A 17,473-nucleotide genomic window follows, 5' to 3' on the forward strand; every position below is an offset into this window, starting at 1 on the left:
TAGGAATCACTACAATGATGACCTCTTATACACAATATTAGGCCCAGTAACCTAGATATGGTTACTATATTGTGATCACTACATCCAATGGATTTGGATACTGCTTTCAAACAAATCTCTGCAGCATTAGTAAAGATATGTTACATACATGTTGATGATTTAATTCCTGTACTGTTTGTAACTACCCTGGTAGGTTGACTGATAACCTGAACCAGGTTGCAGGCACTGGTTACAGTTTGAAGTTTTCTCTTGAGTGGGCAGCCTGATGAAAGCCAGTCAATATTTAAATCACCCAGAAAGTACACCTCTCTATTGATATCACATACATTATCAAGCATTTCACACATGTTATCCAGATACTGACTGAGTGTGTGAGCAAGTAGTGTGCATAGACAAAAAAATAAAGAGCCAGTGTAGCCATCTTGTTAGCGATTTAGCATTCTTATGGCTTTAATGGCCCATGCCAAATCTTGAGTTTTGCAGTACCAAATGTCTTCCTGGTTCCAAACATTGTAGTGTCTAACACAGCCGGACACTGATCAAATAAAGGAGGACGACTACTTGAATGTCTGAGGTTGGCATGCAGATCTTAGCTGAAGTACAATGAACACTGCACCCAACCGTGCACTAGGACATGGGAAACTTTCTGAAAATATTTCTTGCCATATATGGCGACGTAAAAGAACCTGTCAATTTGCTAGAATTCGACCAACTTTGTCGCAAATGTGTCCTATTTGATTTGCAAGCTGCTGCATGTCTCCCAGATCCAAAGGATGTATGAAAATGAATGACCGCATTACCTAGGCTAAACCACTAGATGTCCGCATAGTCCATTGAGTGTAAACATTGCTTTGCTTAAACTACTTTGTCAATTTTGCAATCTGTCCATTACTGATGTGTTTAAAACACATGTTGGTCTGTTACTCCGTGTACTTGATTAGCTAAGCAAAGTCATCCCTGTCGCGTCTGAGCTTTCAAATGGCGTGATTGGCTGCGCATTTTTTTATGTATTAAGGTAATTGCGCTAATTTACTATACGTGTATTCTATTCTACAAATACATTTTCGAGTTTATAGTAGCGAGCAGTTACCTGCCTAGTGCACATGATACCAGGCTGCTGTCACTGAGCGCCCGCCTACATTCGGACTACCTCTGTAGTGTGCGTCAATATTCCCGGAAGCGTGCTGTGCGTTGGACTTGAGCTGCTCCCTCCTCGCCATTTAGTGGCGCGTACTCCAGCGGAGCAGCAGCATAACGGTAAGGTCCGAGCAAATGTTTAATGAACTTTTCAAACAGTTTGTCTGTATTGAATTTAAGCTTCAACGTTGATAGCTGTTTTGTACGTCAATTTGTGGTAGTTCACATTCGCGAGCTCTGGTTACTTTTGCAATTTGTTACAAGCAAACTAGCAACATGATGGCTAGCTTCAATCGACTACGGTAGACCACTCATCTTAATTGTGACGCAGATCAGGAACTGTTGTCACTTTGTTTGCTTTGTGGTTGTTGTCAGTTTTATTAATTTAATTATACAGTGATAAGTCATCTCTGTCCATGGAGTTAGGCTATTCTTGTGAGTACCCACTAAGTTGATCTCTGATTTGATCCTGTTGACTAAGCAAGTCATTAAATGAATTGCAAAACAACCCTATTCAAGAGCAAATAAGTAACTTTTTTTTTTAATCAGACGCAATGAATGGGTATGCATAGGCTAACTTATCATCTCGTGAAAGTTGCTCACATTTTGTAAGTTGCCACTTCCTGGAATGCTAGTTCATTGTCCGCGATGATTCATTAATTGAACATGTTTTTCTTCAACTTTACTAAAGGAAATGAGAATCCTGTAAATTGGTACAAATATTATTTATAACCCCTCTCTGAAAGTGAGTTTGATGATACAGATGTGTATTTAAAATAGGTCTAAATTCGGATTTGACTGACGGACCCAGGATGACTCACCAACTAACTGGCACACTTGACATAATTCAACTTTTAAGCCCAGTCAGCCTATCTGTTAGGACGTGTGTGTAATATATGGCATACAAACGTGCATATTTTCTGAAAATCATTAGGCCCAGTAACCCGATAGACTGGCCGTGACATGCTTGCAAAACTGCGAGGGCTGGCTTTTTCCGAATGTGATACCTCCCTTTCCTTCCTGTTTCTGACGAATGGCGCGGTAGATTTCTAGTTCCTTCTGTTGTAGAGTAGGCCCAGGCCAGGGCAAGTCTTAGGTCTTCACCAAACTTAACTTTTTCCTCCTAGTATTATTTATTTACAGGTAGTTCACTCACTGTAAGTAAAACGATTTACAATATCTGTAAGGTAAAGCAAACATACTCACATTTCGACATACTCAAACTGCTCCAATTGTTGCGCTTATCGCCCTACATCAGAACACTACAGCATCTGCTGGATGTTAAGCAGCTCAAAGGTCCCCTAGCCTTGTTATTGTTAACTCAACAAGCTTACAATGTTCTATGCTACAGGAATAAAAACAATAACTCTACATATTAATATTTATCTTTCCAGAGGTCCAGGGGCATGTAATGTTGACTTAATTGATGTACACTCGGAGCCAAATAGCGTCTTCATATTTTCAGCCTTAGGGCGTCACTAGGCTGTGTAATTCAGTTCATGTGGCGTTTTGTATTGCCTTGTCAGTTAGTGGCAATTGAGAGAGGCGATGTATTGATCCATAGGGATACTGTGGGCATCTATGCCCCCTTTACCACTATCCAATCAATGGTAGCTCACCACTGCAACTACCATTGCTTTCTCATCCGGAATGCTGTTTTTCTACGGGCTTTTTTTGTTGTGAATAGGACTAGACATTTGAAATCCCTGATTTGATGTTTTTCAGTACACCTAATCAACAATAATTGGTTTTATGTTTTCTATGCTATGTTATTTAATAGGACTTTTTAGAGAATTTTCCAGCCTTTGGATTGACATGTAAGTTTTAACTTCTCATTCGTCAACCACATGCCTTGGACATTACTCCACATGATTCCAGGAACCAATCTTAACCTGGTTTTTGATCATCTTAAAAGCGAGCAAGCTTCCATCTCTCTCCCAGCTGATTTCTAACCACCATTAAAGGGTAGGCTACATTGCTGTGGCTAATCGCTACGCTTCTCTCTCCTTGCCTCTACTTCCCTGTCACTCTGCATTAAGGGAGGGGATCTGGCTGGGGAAATTGTAGTAAACCAAAGGAGATTAAATTCAGGGCTGAGCAGAGCACCATCTGATGGCCTACAATATTTAGCACACAGTGGACATAAAGACAACTCTCCACAATTGATGTATGGAGGCATTTAATGACGCCTCCCACACATTCCTCCCACTCCTATGGCCTGTCCTGACAAGAACCAGGCCTGATGGTGACTCCTTTTCTCTCAGAGCCAGTTGGCTATCTGTCCTCTTTCTGCCTTTAAGTGGCACGTCAGTCCCGTCTGTTTTTGCTCCAACTCGCAAGGGACTAGAAACGAGGACACTGGCCAGCATCTCCACACATACAGCAGTGTTAAAGATTAGCTCTTCTCTTCTGCTGTTCCTCCTCATTGTACTGCAGCTTAGCCTGAACAACAGACCAGAAGCCCCCCAGGGGATATCAGCCTTCACATACACCTCATTCAAAAGGAAATGGCTTCCCTTCATGCTGGATATGTCCTTATTTAGTCATTGTTGTCATCCACCAGAGGGGAAACTTTACACTGTGCATACTTTTAGTTTTTTGTTGCAGATGTTGAGATGTTCTTCTGACCACATGACTAGTACCATCAAGTTTACCACCCATCATCAGGTCATTGCTCTGTCAATGGCACCACACTAAAAAGCCCAACTGAATGGAGCCACCATACAACAGTAGGCTTATTACTGTCCATAGTGGCTGCTGATGCCTTGCTGTTGCCAAGGGAGGCAGACATAATCCGGGCATGTGTCGCTACTCGCTAGGCCCCCCCACCGTGCAGGGAGAGAGCCTTGACCTTTCAGCTGGCACCTTGGCACTCCCATTCACTCTTGGCTTCCTGCTGCGTCTATACAGAGTGATTTCTCAGACCGGTTATTTTTAATGCTCAGACCGTATATGTTCTAGTTTTCCCCCTTGAGGTAGAATATATTTTTCTCTTTCATCTGATGCTTCCTCAAGTTTGGCTCCTCTCTGCTCTGTTTATTAATGTCTCACTCTGTGGAAATGAGTGCCTACTGCAGTGCATTAGCTCTGCCAGGAGTTCCTGGCTGCAATCCTCCTTCCTGAAGGCACTGTTCTGCATTTAGTGCTTCATCCTCTGCTTTGTGCAGCAGCCCAGCGTGTGTCCATTGACATTACATCAAGCCAGCTTTGCTTCCCTGAATACCTGCTAACAAATCAAGACTGCAATGGGGATATCGTCAGGAGGAGAAAGGCTTACAGGTGAAGTAAAGGGGATCATTTAGAAGTCTTTTGCATTACGATGTGTGTTTAAGTACAGTCCAACATGGTGTGGTTAAACACTGCTCTCTTCTCTAACTAGCGGATGTGAGTCATGTTTTTGGCAGAACAAGAAGGAAACATACAATCATAGCAGACAAAAGTGCTGCAGAGCACAAGGAAGTCAAGCACTGGTGAATGGCACAGAAGTCTAGAAGGGCGTCACATAGCTACATCACAAGGACACATGAAACAGGGCGTCCTGTGGTGAGGAAAGGGAGAAATGCAAAAGTTCACTCTCAGAGCTAGGCCTATGGGAGGGAGCGAGACAGAACAGAGAGGATCAAACTAGCCATAGATGTTCTGTGTGTGACATCAGCAGTCAGGATAAAAATAGTATCCAGGCTGCTTGCCAAATCTAAGGTTGGTACAGCACAATGTTCCTGGAGGTGGTTGTGTCAGTGATTAGGTAGGTTTATCAGAGGCCTGACGTTGGTGTTAGGCCCAATTAATGATGACGTAATCCGTGATTTCTCAATCCCTTCCTCTCTAGTGCTGACTGCCATGTCTCCTCCCCCTCTGTGTTTTAAAGCTAATTGTAGCTTTTGGACAATGCCAGCTGTACTCTATTGCAGAACACACTTGGGCGGTCACTTTTTTTACCCCGCCTGAGAACTGGGACATGGCTGAGACACTAGATTGTAGTAAATGCTATGTTTTTTTAAATGTATTTAGCATTTGTAATGTATCGTGTCATCTATTAAAATTCCATTCAAATTGCTGTCAGCCTTGTGCTGTCCCTTTCCTGTACTCTTCCCTGTGAAATGTCAAAGGTGAAGTCCTATGAGAGTACACAGTGAATGGGTTAGTTAGACGATTAGAAAAAGTGGACAGCTATGTGACCTTTACTACAGAGGAATGATTTATGAGCTGGCAATTTCATGGAGAAACCCTTTCTTGTTAGTCTTTTTTTGGCTTAAGATCAGGTTTCTGACAAAGATCTTTGGAGTTAAGAAAACTAAAATAACTTTTGAAGGAAAAGAGGAACTTAACGTTTTGTCTTTGAGTTCCTGTCAGTTTCCCCTCTAACTCTGACCTGTGCTGAACTGCTTTATGTTTGTGTCCTGCTTACAGAAAGCCTCCTCCACCAACCACAATGTCTTTAGCCATTTTCATCACCTCAGGAGGCGTATCTCGCCCTTGTTGAATTTGGTAATGAAGACCCTTGAATCTCTAGAGGACACCAATGAGGTTTGTCAGTGGAATCCTCTTGATGTGTCACCACTGACACCCCCAAACTATTCCCCTTCACTATCCCCCAATGCCTTATTAGCAGTAATCTCTGTCCCAATAATCTTACTGCTCTAATTGTAGCTAAGGAACAGCCCTAATCTGGGTGTCAGCTACTCTAGAAACCAGAGTGTTTGGATGACTGTGTTCCTGAGCCTGATCAAATGGGGATAATCCTCCAATTAAAGCTAGTGGTATTCAGCTGCCAATGGTAAGAACCAGTGAGAGGGGTTCAATGTTGACGCATGAGCCAATCAGTACCCGTATTTATACCTCAGTTATACCAAAACACGTCACTAGCAGCGACAAGCGAAACAAGGCCTATTTATTTCTGTAGTCAGTCAGTATTGGTGCCGTGTCAGCTGGTGGAAAAATGTTTATTGGGACTCATGTTATTGTTGAAACTAGGCCTAATCTATTTCATTGAGCTCAATGGACCTCTAATTGACCCAATCATCAATTTCGTGCTTAGTGAAGATCGCATATGAATCATTATCTTGACGTGGTAGGTCAAGCCAGACTCTGCAAGCCAAACTGTGTTGAGAATGAGATGGCTGCCAACTATTGAACAGTGTTTATAGTCTACTTGTTTGCCTCTGGGCATTAGGCAGTCATGCCAAGCAATGGCCAAACTGATAAACGTGTGTGACTGAAGTGGGTCACTGCTCGGGTGGTGCCTCAAATCCGTTGTAACTTTCTACTAAAATGTGTATTGTCATGATAATTGTTGCATTGTACTATTTTTAACTCTAGCCACCCATCCTAGTACTCCCAACAGTATGCTTGTTTTTCACACTCTTGTTTGTCACTCTTTCCTGATCTCACCCCCTCTCTTTATTGATCCACTAATTCTGAAGCACACATCCCCTCCAGCTGTAGCTGCTTGACCCCGCACCAGGTCAGTCATGAGGGACTGTGCTGTGGTGTGCGTAAGCAGCAGAGAAATATGGCACTCCTAAAGTATGTCCCTCTCATTTATCACGACACCACTCCTCCACCCCTTCCCCTTGGGGGACAGCTCGGTATGCAGCGGCAGTCCACCAAGGCTCAGGACTGGATCTAGGCTAGCACATGAGAAGGAGAGACTGCCAAATTAATAGAGATTACGTGAGAAAGATGGCACAATATCCCTGAATCTGGTCCCATCCTCCCACTCCTAACAACAAGTCCCTCTCACTATTTCTCCAACTTCACACACATTTGCAAAGCTGAGCTGCCAAAACACACTACTGCTAGCAGAACAGGAATTTCTGCTTTAATGGGAATGTGGAGAGGCCCTGTTTGGGACATTTTTTGCAATGTGCTCCCTGTTCCTGCTTGGCGCAGGTCCATCTGTGTATGCCAGGCGCTATGCAAAACAGAGAGTTACAGAGCGAGGAGGGGGTGGAACTCTGGTTAGTGTGGTGAGAGGTTTGAAAGCCTGGCAGGAGCCTTGTTTGCAGTGGTGTGATTTTATTTTTAATTTTTATGTACTGTTGCTGGGATTGCGTGTTGAGCTGGGATTTTATGTTGTGTTATGTCACCGCGATAATATCGGCATCTGTGTTCAACATCTGGAGCCTTGCTCATGACACAACATCAATGTTGAACTTCTCTTTGCAGTGAGTGTTTCTGTGTAGCCCAATAATAACATTGGTGTGATGGAAAGTCGTTTTATCAGCATCTTTCACACATTGCTCTTCCCCCGAGGTGTTCTACATGGCTTTTTAGAGCACAGGCCTGTTTTGTTATGGAATGTTTTTCTACTATTGTTATGGGCCTAAGGTTTCTCTCAATATACTGGAATGTATGAGCTACTACAGTCCTAGAACAAGTATGTTTCAAACTCTACTACTGCATGAGCATGACAGTGTGTGATATATAGCATAGCCTAGGCTTCCTGTCTCATTGTTGGTTAGGTGGTTTCCTGTGAACTGACTGACATCCACAAACATACTGGCATTGTTCTGTATTGTCAGTGGAGGTCTACCTGCACCCTTTGTCAAAGTAGTAATCTTACCCTTGCCATTTTCTGTTTTACAATTCGTCAGAGATACTCAATGTTGCTCAGTTAATTGATTGTAATACACTTAATACACTTGTGTATTACGGCGTAATTACACAGTGCTACAGCAGAGGCCAAGTTGATTGGCGTTTTCCGAGTTGATTTGCTTTGTTGTCATGTAATTTGGGCCAGCTGGTGTCTGTTCCCCAGTAACACATTGAGTCAATGGATTTAGTCTCTCAGTTGAAATTCCACTTAACAAAGTACAGTAAGCTGATAAAAGCACTAGAAGTAGCCTTGACCTGCCCTGTCGGTGCAGAGTTTAAGATTTTTACCCAGAGAAGGAATAGGCCTATCATTTATTGCTGTTGGGAGAAATTGGTCTGTGGTAAAGTGTGCCTTAAAGTATTAGAGATACAGTACTGTAGTAAATCACTAATGTATCAGTGGAAAATGCAGCATTGCATTGATTCCATCAAGCTGAACCGCTACCACTAAGGACTCTACACTGCTGACTGTCTGGTGTGTACAGGGATACAGAGAGGCGCTCTGTGCCAATCACTCACAATACCACAAGAGGAACAAGGAAGCCAGTCTGCAGGAAGGAAGACAGAAGTGTTATGAAATCACCTCGGTATAGCAGAGGTATTACACTAGCTAGACATATACACTACCGTTCAAAAGTTTGGGGTCACTTAGAAATGTCCTTGTTTTCGAAAGAAAAGCAAAAAAGTGTCCATTACAATAACATCAAATTGATCGGAAATACAGTGTAGACATTGTTAATGTTGTAAATGGCTATTGTAGCTGGACATTTTATGGAATATCTACATAGGCATACAGAGGCCCATTATCAGCAACCATCAGTCCTGTGTTCCAATGGCACGTTGTGTTTGCTAATCCAAGTTTTTTTAATGGACAAAAAATTGCTTTGCTTTCAAAGAAAATATTTCTAAGTGACCCCAAACTTTTGAACGGTAGTGTACATTTAGACATGTATGCTAGACCTAGGCCTCTATTTTACTACAGCACTTAACTGGCAGGTAGCCTAGCGCAGTGGTTCCCAAACTGTGGGGCAAGGAGTCGTTAGGTGGGGCGCGGGTGTACCCAAAATTGGGTAGTGCATCATCAGTTTTCCTCTTGTCATGTCAGTCATTGTATACCTTAGAGCTATTTATAACTTGTCAAATGTCCAAAGATCAACTACACCATGTCAGCTAAAGTTTTTTTAGCTAGGTTTTTTAGCACATAGATTTTGTTGTAATGTTTGAGTAAACGATGAATGAATAAACATTAGACATGGAAAAATTTATAGAATTGCAAGACAATTAGCTTTAAAACTGCAGCAATTTCTGCATACCATGACAACATGTGTAGAATTGCAGGAAGTTATATTCGCCAACAAGAGGGGTGTGAACCCTTTGTGTCATGAACAGTGCTTGTACTCATAGAAATAGGTGTGGCGCACATGCGGGGGGGGGGGGGGGGGGGGGGGGCGCAGGATGTTCCCCAATGTTGGAAGCCTGAGTGTAAAAAAGGGAACCCCTGGCCTAGTGGTTAAGAGCGTTGGGCCAGTAACCGAAAGGTCGCTGGCAAGGTGGATAAATCTGCCGTTCTGGCCTTGAGCATGGCAGTTAACCCCCAAAAACAACTGCTCCCCGGATGCCGATGACAGGGATGTCGATTTTAAGGATTAAGGCAGCCCCCCGCACATCTCTGATTCGGAGGGGTTGGGTTAAATGTGGAAGACGCATTTCGATTGAATCCATTAATTTGTGCAACTGACTAGGTTTTCCCTTCCCTATCTGGGGGAAAGGTTGATTTCAACACTCCCAACAGCTCTCTCCTCACGACCCCCACCACTCTGGCAAGAGGACCCTTCCCCTAATATCATTGTCCTGATTCCTGCGTAGCATCACTCTCCCCAGACCCTAATTGATGTTGACTGGTAATGCAGTGCTGCTCCCCACATTAGCATGTTATCTTCTTGATCCACAGAAGCCTGACTGTAGCTCACTAAAGCGTGGTAGAGGAGGGAGAGGGTTTGAATTGAGATAAAGATCTACATTTCGACCCCCCCAGCCCTCCGTGGTCCAATGTAGTCCGAGTCAGGCCCAGAGCCCTTTATCCCAATAGGCTCTATGCACGCATCACTTCCGCATTGGCCTAAGGATGCTTGGGCATTTCCGGTTACCGGGAGAAAACATTAGACAGTGACAGTAGACCGTTATGATGGCAGAGATGAAGTTTACAAGGTGTTTGCTGGAGTTGCCTAAAGTATCTGTTAATGATATACGGAGGGTCGTCCGGACATCCAGTACGACACCACGTAGCAAACTGGATAAAGGCTTCAAATTTTACGTTTCTTATTTTCTTTGCAACTTTGAAGGTAATATGCTAACGCTAGTTAGCCTGAGCTAAAAGCCTTGCTTTGGTGTTTTAAGTCATGACTCCGTCCTGCTTCAGGTTAATCATGCTTTTAAATAAAGTTTAATCATGTGTATATGATGCTTTTTATGAAAGAATCAGGTAAAAACAAGGCTACAAATGGGATCTCTAGAAACTAAAGCCACCACACCAGCTGAGAGTAGGTCTAGATTAAGTGACACGTTCAAAGTTCTGTTGAACTTGTTCAAGGTTCCGTTCAACACGTTTTACTCGTTTATTGTTACCACAGCTTTGATTGCCATTGCTAAGAGAACACTTTAGAACTTTAGTGGTTTTCACGATAGCTGAACAGTGGTAGCCTAATACAGACCAGGGTAGCTGAGTGGGAATTGCCATGCTTTGTTGTTGGGTCTGTTGTAAACAAATTGGAGTTTGGTTTGAAATGTAAACAATAACGAGATTACTACTTTTTCCTGACTTGATGACTGCAATGATAGTAACATATTCCACTCAGCTATTCTTCAAACTGCTGATGTTCTACTCAAAACTGTCCTGTCATCTTTTACTTCTTTCTTTATAAACATATGGCCCAACTTCCTTGCTTTTGTACTTGATGTTTCTACTTTTCAAGAGGAATTCGGAGCAAAACCTTCACTCTACTGTTGTTATTGGTACTAGGCTACAATGTTGCACCACTCACCTACTGCTCTGCCAATACTGTTTGAAGGTAGGTAAATGGCACAAGACAATAGGTAAGTGGTGGGAGACAGTATAGCCAAGTGGTGCAAGACAGTAGGAAAGTGATGCAGAAAGCACAAAAGTGACACGAGACAGTAGATAAGTTGCTTACACCAGTAAAAAGTAGAAAGAACAAGTTTTGCTCCTACTCCTGCTGCTGTAGAACCTCGTCTTTCAAAACCCATTAAATTATGCTTCTGTGTATTTCAGATGACATTGCGTGATTCACAGCCAGTTGTGCTTGTTAAAAGCTGCTGTTCCTGTGTGACTGGGTGTGGGATATGTAATCATTTGGTTGCATTACTATATCAGACTGCCCATTACTCTGAATGTGGCATGTCTGTCGTCCCTCCTGTACTTTCGTGCACTGAAACAGAGCAGAAGTGGCATAAACCACGAACAATGGTTTTGTATCATTTCAATACCAAACAGTTGTGTCACATGCATACTAGCATCTCTCCTAATACCATCTCATAAATAAATAGGGAGTGAAGCCAGGACCTGTGGATGCCATGGTTGTAGTGAAGCCCAAACCAGATGCTACTCCGGCAAGCGGAATTAGGTATGCAGAGTCCAATTAAATAGGCAGACTACAATGTGTTGCAAAATAGTAAATAAAGTAACAGAAGAATTGCATCTGGGAGACACTGTACATTGCGGCACACAGCAGTGATGGCTGGAAGAGCTGTCATCCCGTTTTTGAAAGGACACTTTCTTACGTTTACACGTCATCGTGTTATAAGTCAAGACGAAGTATTACATTAACATAAACATTAAGATAAACAACAACGAAAATTAACCGTTTCGGATGTTTTTGACGACAAGCATTCAATGCTAGCATACTGTAGCACAGCATTCTACGATAACCGTGTAAGCCTGTGCATATCGCCTATAGAAAGCTCTGGTCAGGCTCAGTCACATGTCCTGGCTCTGTGTGTGATTGGATATTGTTTCACAGCAGCAATAAGGCTGCTGAGGTCAAAGTGCAATGAGAGAAGTGAAAAATTATTCCTTTAGATGTACATTTTCTAGCAACATGTTATTACTTGTGAAAGTGACAAACTGACACGTTTTCATTTTTGCCAAAAACAACTTTGATTTGACGGCCTGCACATGCGACCGCTAGACCTGATGACGTGTTTCTGAGCATGAGCTTAGCTAGCCAACATCGCCATGACATCGCCTACAAGTGTGATCTGGGATTTTTATTGGTTCATACTAAACCATCTTTGCTGCTACCATCTTTCAAACTCTGGCCCTGCTTGAATAGTTTGAAAATAAAACATCCTTACCTCCTCCCTCCTTTGTAGTAATAACCAATCTCACATGATTCATTGGATAGTAGCATGTGAGGTCTCTACTACACATCTTTTACCAATTCTGTCATTTCAGACCAGTGATTTACCTTAAGTCCAGGTACTGTAGGGAGGACCAATATTTCACCCTGACAAAGTATTCAGGGAGTACGCTCAAGTGTGCTGTTTTTAATCTTGTCCTCCTGCGATGTAACTTAATAAAGGCTTTTACGTTTTTCGGTAAGACAGTGCCTTGGAGGGCTTTTTCAAGTGTTTTGTGCTCACTACGCAACAACAGTGTTTTGCCTTGCAGTTAGTTGATGTATTTTCAACGTATTGGACCAGGCCTCCTGACCTGTGTGTGTGTCTCCCTCTCTCTCTCTCAGTAGACTATGGCAGAGCAGGATCCCACCCCGGAACAGCTGGCGGCCATCGCAGCGGCCAACGAGGAGGCGGAGGGCGGGGTCAACTACAAGCCCCCTGCCCAGAAGAGTCTGCAGGAGATCCAGGAGCTGGACAAGGACGACGAGAGTCTGCGCAAGTACAAAGAGGCCCTGCTGGGGAACGCCGCCGCAGCTGCAGGTTGGTGTTGCTGCTCCAACTACACACGTTGTAGAGACATACAGACACACGCTGCAGATGCACTCATGCAATTTGGACACAACAGCCCCCTCTCTCTCTCGACCTGATAAACAAACAGACCCACATGCACATCTCGTGCAACTATCTCTTTGTTTATTTTCTTATAATTCCCTCCTACCTACTTTTCAAGTCTTTCAGCAGGCTTTCTTTTCAGGGATTTAATTGAATGAGTTTGCACATCCCATAAGAGAGGGAGGAAGAGGGCAATAGGCTGGCAGTCTTGGTGCTCAGTGGGTACAGCATTGACAGAGTTAGCCCCCCTCAGATGGGTCAGGAGCTGACACCTGCAACAGTCTGTGAGCTAGATACAGGCTGGCTAGATACAGGCTGCTGACTGGAAAGGAGGCCACGCCGCCTGGGCTTTTGTTAGAGCTGCGGTATCAAAGACTGAGATGATCGTTGGTAGAAATATTTTCACATTCTTTTATGTCTGATACTCACTTCCATCCGTTGCAAATGTCATTATCCACATTTGAACTGTTCTTCATGAACTGCTGTAGCTCTCTGCTTCAGTCTATTGACTTAACTCCCTAGAGTTGATTGACGCACCGGTGCGTCAATTTAAGTAACATAACAAAAAAATCCACATCAAAATCAGTCAATTTAAGGTAGAGATATCAGTTTTGTTTTGCATTAGGATGCGTCTCAATCCACCGCATCAGGCAGTGTCGCACTTCCGCATCTGAAAGGTGGCAGAGCTAAAGCAGTGTTTGTCAGACCATGAGAAATCCCGAAAATCGGTCTTCTTGCGTAAACGTCCGTAGCGTCGGAACAGTTTGACTTGCAAACTATTATGACCACTCTATGGAAAGGGGAGCTTCTCACAAACACGACGGTGGTCTCCATTTTGTGTCACGTGACTCGTCTGAATGTAACCGGTACCGGTAAAAAAAAATAAAAAATAAGTATGAAGGTAGTTTTGTGTCTACCCAAAAAAAGGGGTTAAATATGTTTAAAAATATATATTTATATTTCCAGAGTAAAAAAAAAAAGATGACTTAGGACATACACTTTAAAACCTTGTTTCTTATGATTTTGTTTTTGACTGTCCTTTTTGCCATTTATGAATGTGTTATTCAATGTGTTTCTATGGGCTTTAGTAGTAAAGACCAAAATCAATATTCTATCAACATTTGTTCATATTTGGTCCTAAAATTCAAAATCAAAAAACGAAATGATCAATAGTATGACTATCTTAAGCCCCTCCCCCAACATCTTAGACTCTAAAGAATTAAACGTGCACTGCTTATAATAGTCAATTTTGTTTGTGTAGATCATTAACTATTTTATTTTATACTTTGCTTTGTTTTTTCCCATTGTCCCAGTAGACCCAAACGCTCCCAATGTCCAGGTGACACGCTTGACCCTGATGTGTGAGACGGCGCCACTGCCCCTGACCCTTGACCTACAGGGTGAGTAGAGCAGCAGAGTGGCTGTAGTATGAGTGGTATTTGGAGGGAGTGTTTCTGAATACACTGAGGTGCACTTTTTGAGGAAAGGCTGGCCATATTGAAAGACTTCTAATGTGTTTTAGTGTGAAAAGAAGCCTTTGTAGTGAGTACATGTAATATTTTCCATATGAATGTTTGAGTGGAACTAAAGCTTACCATTGGGGAGACGAGACATTGCCTCATAGCAGCCGCAACACCTGGCCAGCTATGGTTTACAAACATACGTTTTCCAGTCAACATATTAGGCAAATTCCATGTGCCATTTGAAATGGATTGGTTCATTATTTGAGTTAATGAGGCATTTATTCTGCTGGTTTGAGACACTTCTGTCCTCATATGGCCTGTAGAGCCAACTACAGGGAAGAAACCAAGGCCATAGAGCTGAAGTCACATACAGGGAAGCGCCATCTAGTGGACACTAATAGCAGGCTACAGCCCTGTTGGAATACTTGCCTTTGTGCCTTGCATTTTTAAAGACGCTGAATCACTGATCTGATGCCTTTCACCTATCCAGTCTAACACGATTACTTCCAGGGAAGAACTTTGCACATTGCACGTATTGGAACAGGGTTATAGACTCCTCTCCTGCATTCACTCTGCCTGAGGGTCTCTGACGTTCTCTTTCTGTGGTCTGGCTGCCTCTTTCCCTCTGCTCAACCCCCTCAGGAGACCTGGAATCCTTTAAGAAACAGTCCTTTGTCCTGAAGGAAGGCGTGGAGTACAGGATAAAGATCAGCTTCAAGGTAAATGAATGAGCCTGGCCTTTTTCACCAACGTGTTGTCTGTCTGTTTATCCAATCAAACTAACATGACCAGTGTCAGCCTGGCCACTAACAAGCTATTTTGGACATTGAAATTCAATTGTAAGCAGAATACACACCATGTCCTATCATGAAAGGGCTGCTGTCTTATCCGAAGGGTGGATGTGGAAAGAGGATGTGACCTCATCACTGACTGTTGTCTCTGTCTGCAGGTCAACAAGGAGATTGTGTCGGGACTGAAGTATGCCCAGCAGACCTACAGGAAAGGAGTCAAGGGTAAGTTCTGCCGTTTCATTGTCTTGCTCTGTCTACTGTGAGGATTTGAGAAGCCCGGATAAGGTTAAGCAATATAGTGTACCTTCCATCTAGAGGACAACGTGGGGATATGACCATGTTGCTTATACTTTATCCAATTATCTCAGATATCTATAACAAGTGCATTGGAGACAGGGGTTAGGGGTGTATCTGGGATTGGATGTTGGAGTGGCCTGGTCAACTCAGGTGACTGTATTCACTCATGCACACAGTAATTAGGTGAAGTTAGATGACGCAGAAAGGTGGCCTGTTTTTATCAACAGAGGCAACTTTGAAAAATACATCTAAGCCCCTCTCGTTCCTCTTCTCTCTCTCTCTCTCATTCATCTCTCTGTGTAGTTGACAAGTCAGACTACATGGTGGGGAGCTACGGGCCGCGGCCGGCAGAGTATGAGTTCCTGACCCCTCTGGAGGAGGCCCCTAAAGGCATGCTGGCCCGCGGCACCTACAACATCAAGTCCAAGTTCACTGATGATGATAAGCATGACCACCTCTCCTGGGAGTGGAACCTCAACATCAAGAAAGAGTGGAAAGACTGAGTCCCCGTCAACTTCATTCTTCCCCATCCCCTCTTCTGTTCATCCCTCAGTCTTATTCCCCCACCATTATTTTGAATTAATAATTGTGATAAGTAATTAAGGCAAATTGCTCTCGTCCACCCCAATCCCTGCTGTAGTTTAATTCCAATCACTTTGTCATGCCATTCCCCCCACACGCACTCCTTGTGATGCTGAGTATTGAATATGTGGAGAAAGCAAACCATGTGCACAATCATGAATTTGTGTTTGTTAGTTTGTATATAAATATTTTTTTTAAATAATGAAAAGAACGATAGATTGATCTGTTAATGCTCTTCATATGGATGTCATTGGTAATCAGCTGTGTGAATTCCTCAATCCTTCCCCCTTCATCCCGTCTTTTGTCTTACATTCCTTTTTACCCCCCTTCCTTCCGATTGTTTTATACGACCATGATCTGCCTTGTAATGCATTTTAAAGGGGGTGTTGCTGTGTGTTAAAGGCTGTTGTAGGCCCATACTGTACTCTTTGTTGACGTTGCCCTCTGTCAGTGGAAAGCCTTTGAGCAGATTATATGTACCAGAGTCCACACAATTTTGTTTATTCTGGAACTGGTGTGAATGCCTAATGGTTAAGAGGCGGCATCAACAGCACTTACCGCCAGTCCACCAGAGGCACTGTGACCCCCTGCTGAAGGTGCAAGTGTGCCTCTCCCTGATCAGGGTTTTGACCTCCCTACCTAGTTCATTCAGCAGCCATGTGGCCTTAAAGAGGATTCCTGTAGAACTAACGATGAAGGAAATGATCACTAAGAGCCATTTGCCTTTAGAACAGAACTGTCAGATTCTTACGAGAACCTCCAACAGGGTTTGAGTAAAAGAGTATTAGGCTAAATGTGCAGGTGCTAACATGATCAGACAGACCATTGAGATGATTGTACCTTCTTTCCAGATTAGCCAGTAGAAGTAGACCATGAAAGTGAACAGCGGCCATCTCTGCTCCCTTCCCTCCTCACCATGTCAGGTGGTCTCAATGTGGACCACCTTCAGTGCCGTTTGCTGACATGAATGTGTTTGATATAAAGAACCTGGTTTTGTTAAGGAGCACATTTTTTCTTAGTTGTCATCAAATGCCCTCTAAGCAGACCTCGAGGCCTTCCAGTCACTAACTCCATTACTGTAGTGTCTCATATGGGGCCTTGTGGGCAGAGAGGAATGTCACACAAGGGTTGTTAATCCGCTCACCTCAAGTATGAATCGACTCCAGGATTACCAAAACTGGCTGTGCCTCTAGCCTTTACAACCACAAGCTGCTCTCTGCTAAGGTCTGTTGACTTTCAGAATGGGTGCTCAACATCAAATAGTTGAACTTTGACCCTGTGTATAGACTCCTGGACCTGATGTTTTAGGTCAGGTCTAACTTGTACACAGACCCAGAGTTTCAAGTAGAACGAGAACAGCCAAGACCTTTTACTACTACTACTACTACATAACCTTGTTATTTTTGTACACTCCATTTTTCAACGTCATAACCTGTGATGTAGGGCTTTGTTTGGTTTCACTGGTTCAGTATGCTTCATTGGATCATTTTCAGTATGGTTTTGATTCTTTGTAACTACTCCTCTATGCCACCTGGAGATTACTGTTCACCTGTGTCACATTAAAGTATTCAGACTGGA

The 17,473-nt window shown here is 43.2% G+C and overlaps 1 protein-coding gene across 3 annotated transcripts; it reads left to right on the forward strand.

The window, feature by feature from the left end:
• Positions 1-1,133: 1,133 nt before the first annotated feature.
• On the forward strand, positions 1,134-17,473 carry LOC311103539 (rho GDP-dissociation inhibitor 1-like). Of its 3 annotated transcripts, none has more exons than XM_084145123.1 (6): positions 1,134-1,257; positions 12,498-12,690; positions 14,076-14,162; positions 14,868-14,944; positions 15,175-15,238; positions 15,617-17,473. In XM_084145123.1, exons 2-6 carry the CDS (start codon positions 12,501-12,503, stop codon positions 15,814-15,816), a joined length of 618 nt encoding a protein of 205 aa, XP_084001249.1. In that variant the 5' UTR covers positions 1,134-1,257; positions 12,498-12,500; the 3' UTR covers positions 15,817-17,473. The 3 variants fall into 3 exon arrangements, with proteins under 3 accessions (XP_084001249.1, XP_084001248.1, XP_084001250.1); XM_084145122.1 differs by having other exon boundaries at positions 1,184-1,257; positions 12,495-12,690; XM_084145124.1 differs by having other exon boundaries at positions 1,203-1,257; positions 12,495-12,690; positions 14,079-14,162.

This window comes from Coregonus lavaretus (genome assembly GCF_964263955.1).
Source record: "Coregonus lavaretus genome assembly, chromosome: 28".
Classification (NCBI taxonomy): Eukaryota; Metazoa; Chordata; class Actinopteri; order Salmoniformes; family Salmonidae; genus Coregonus; species Coregonus lavaretus.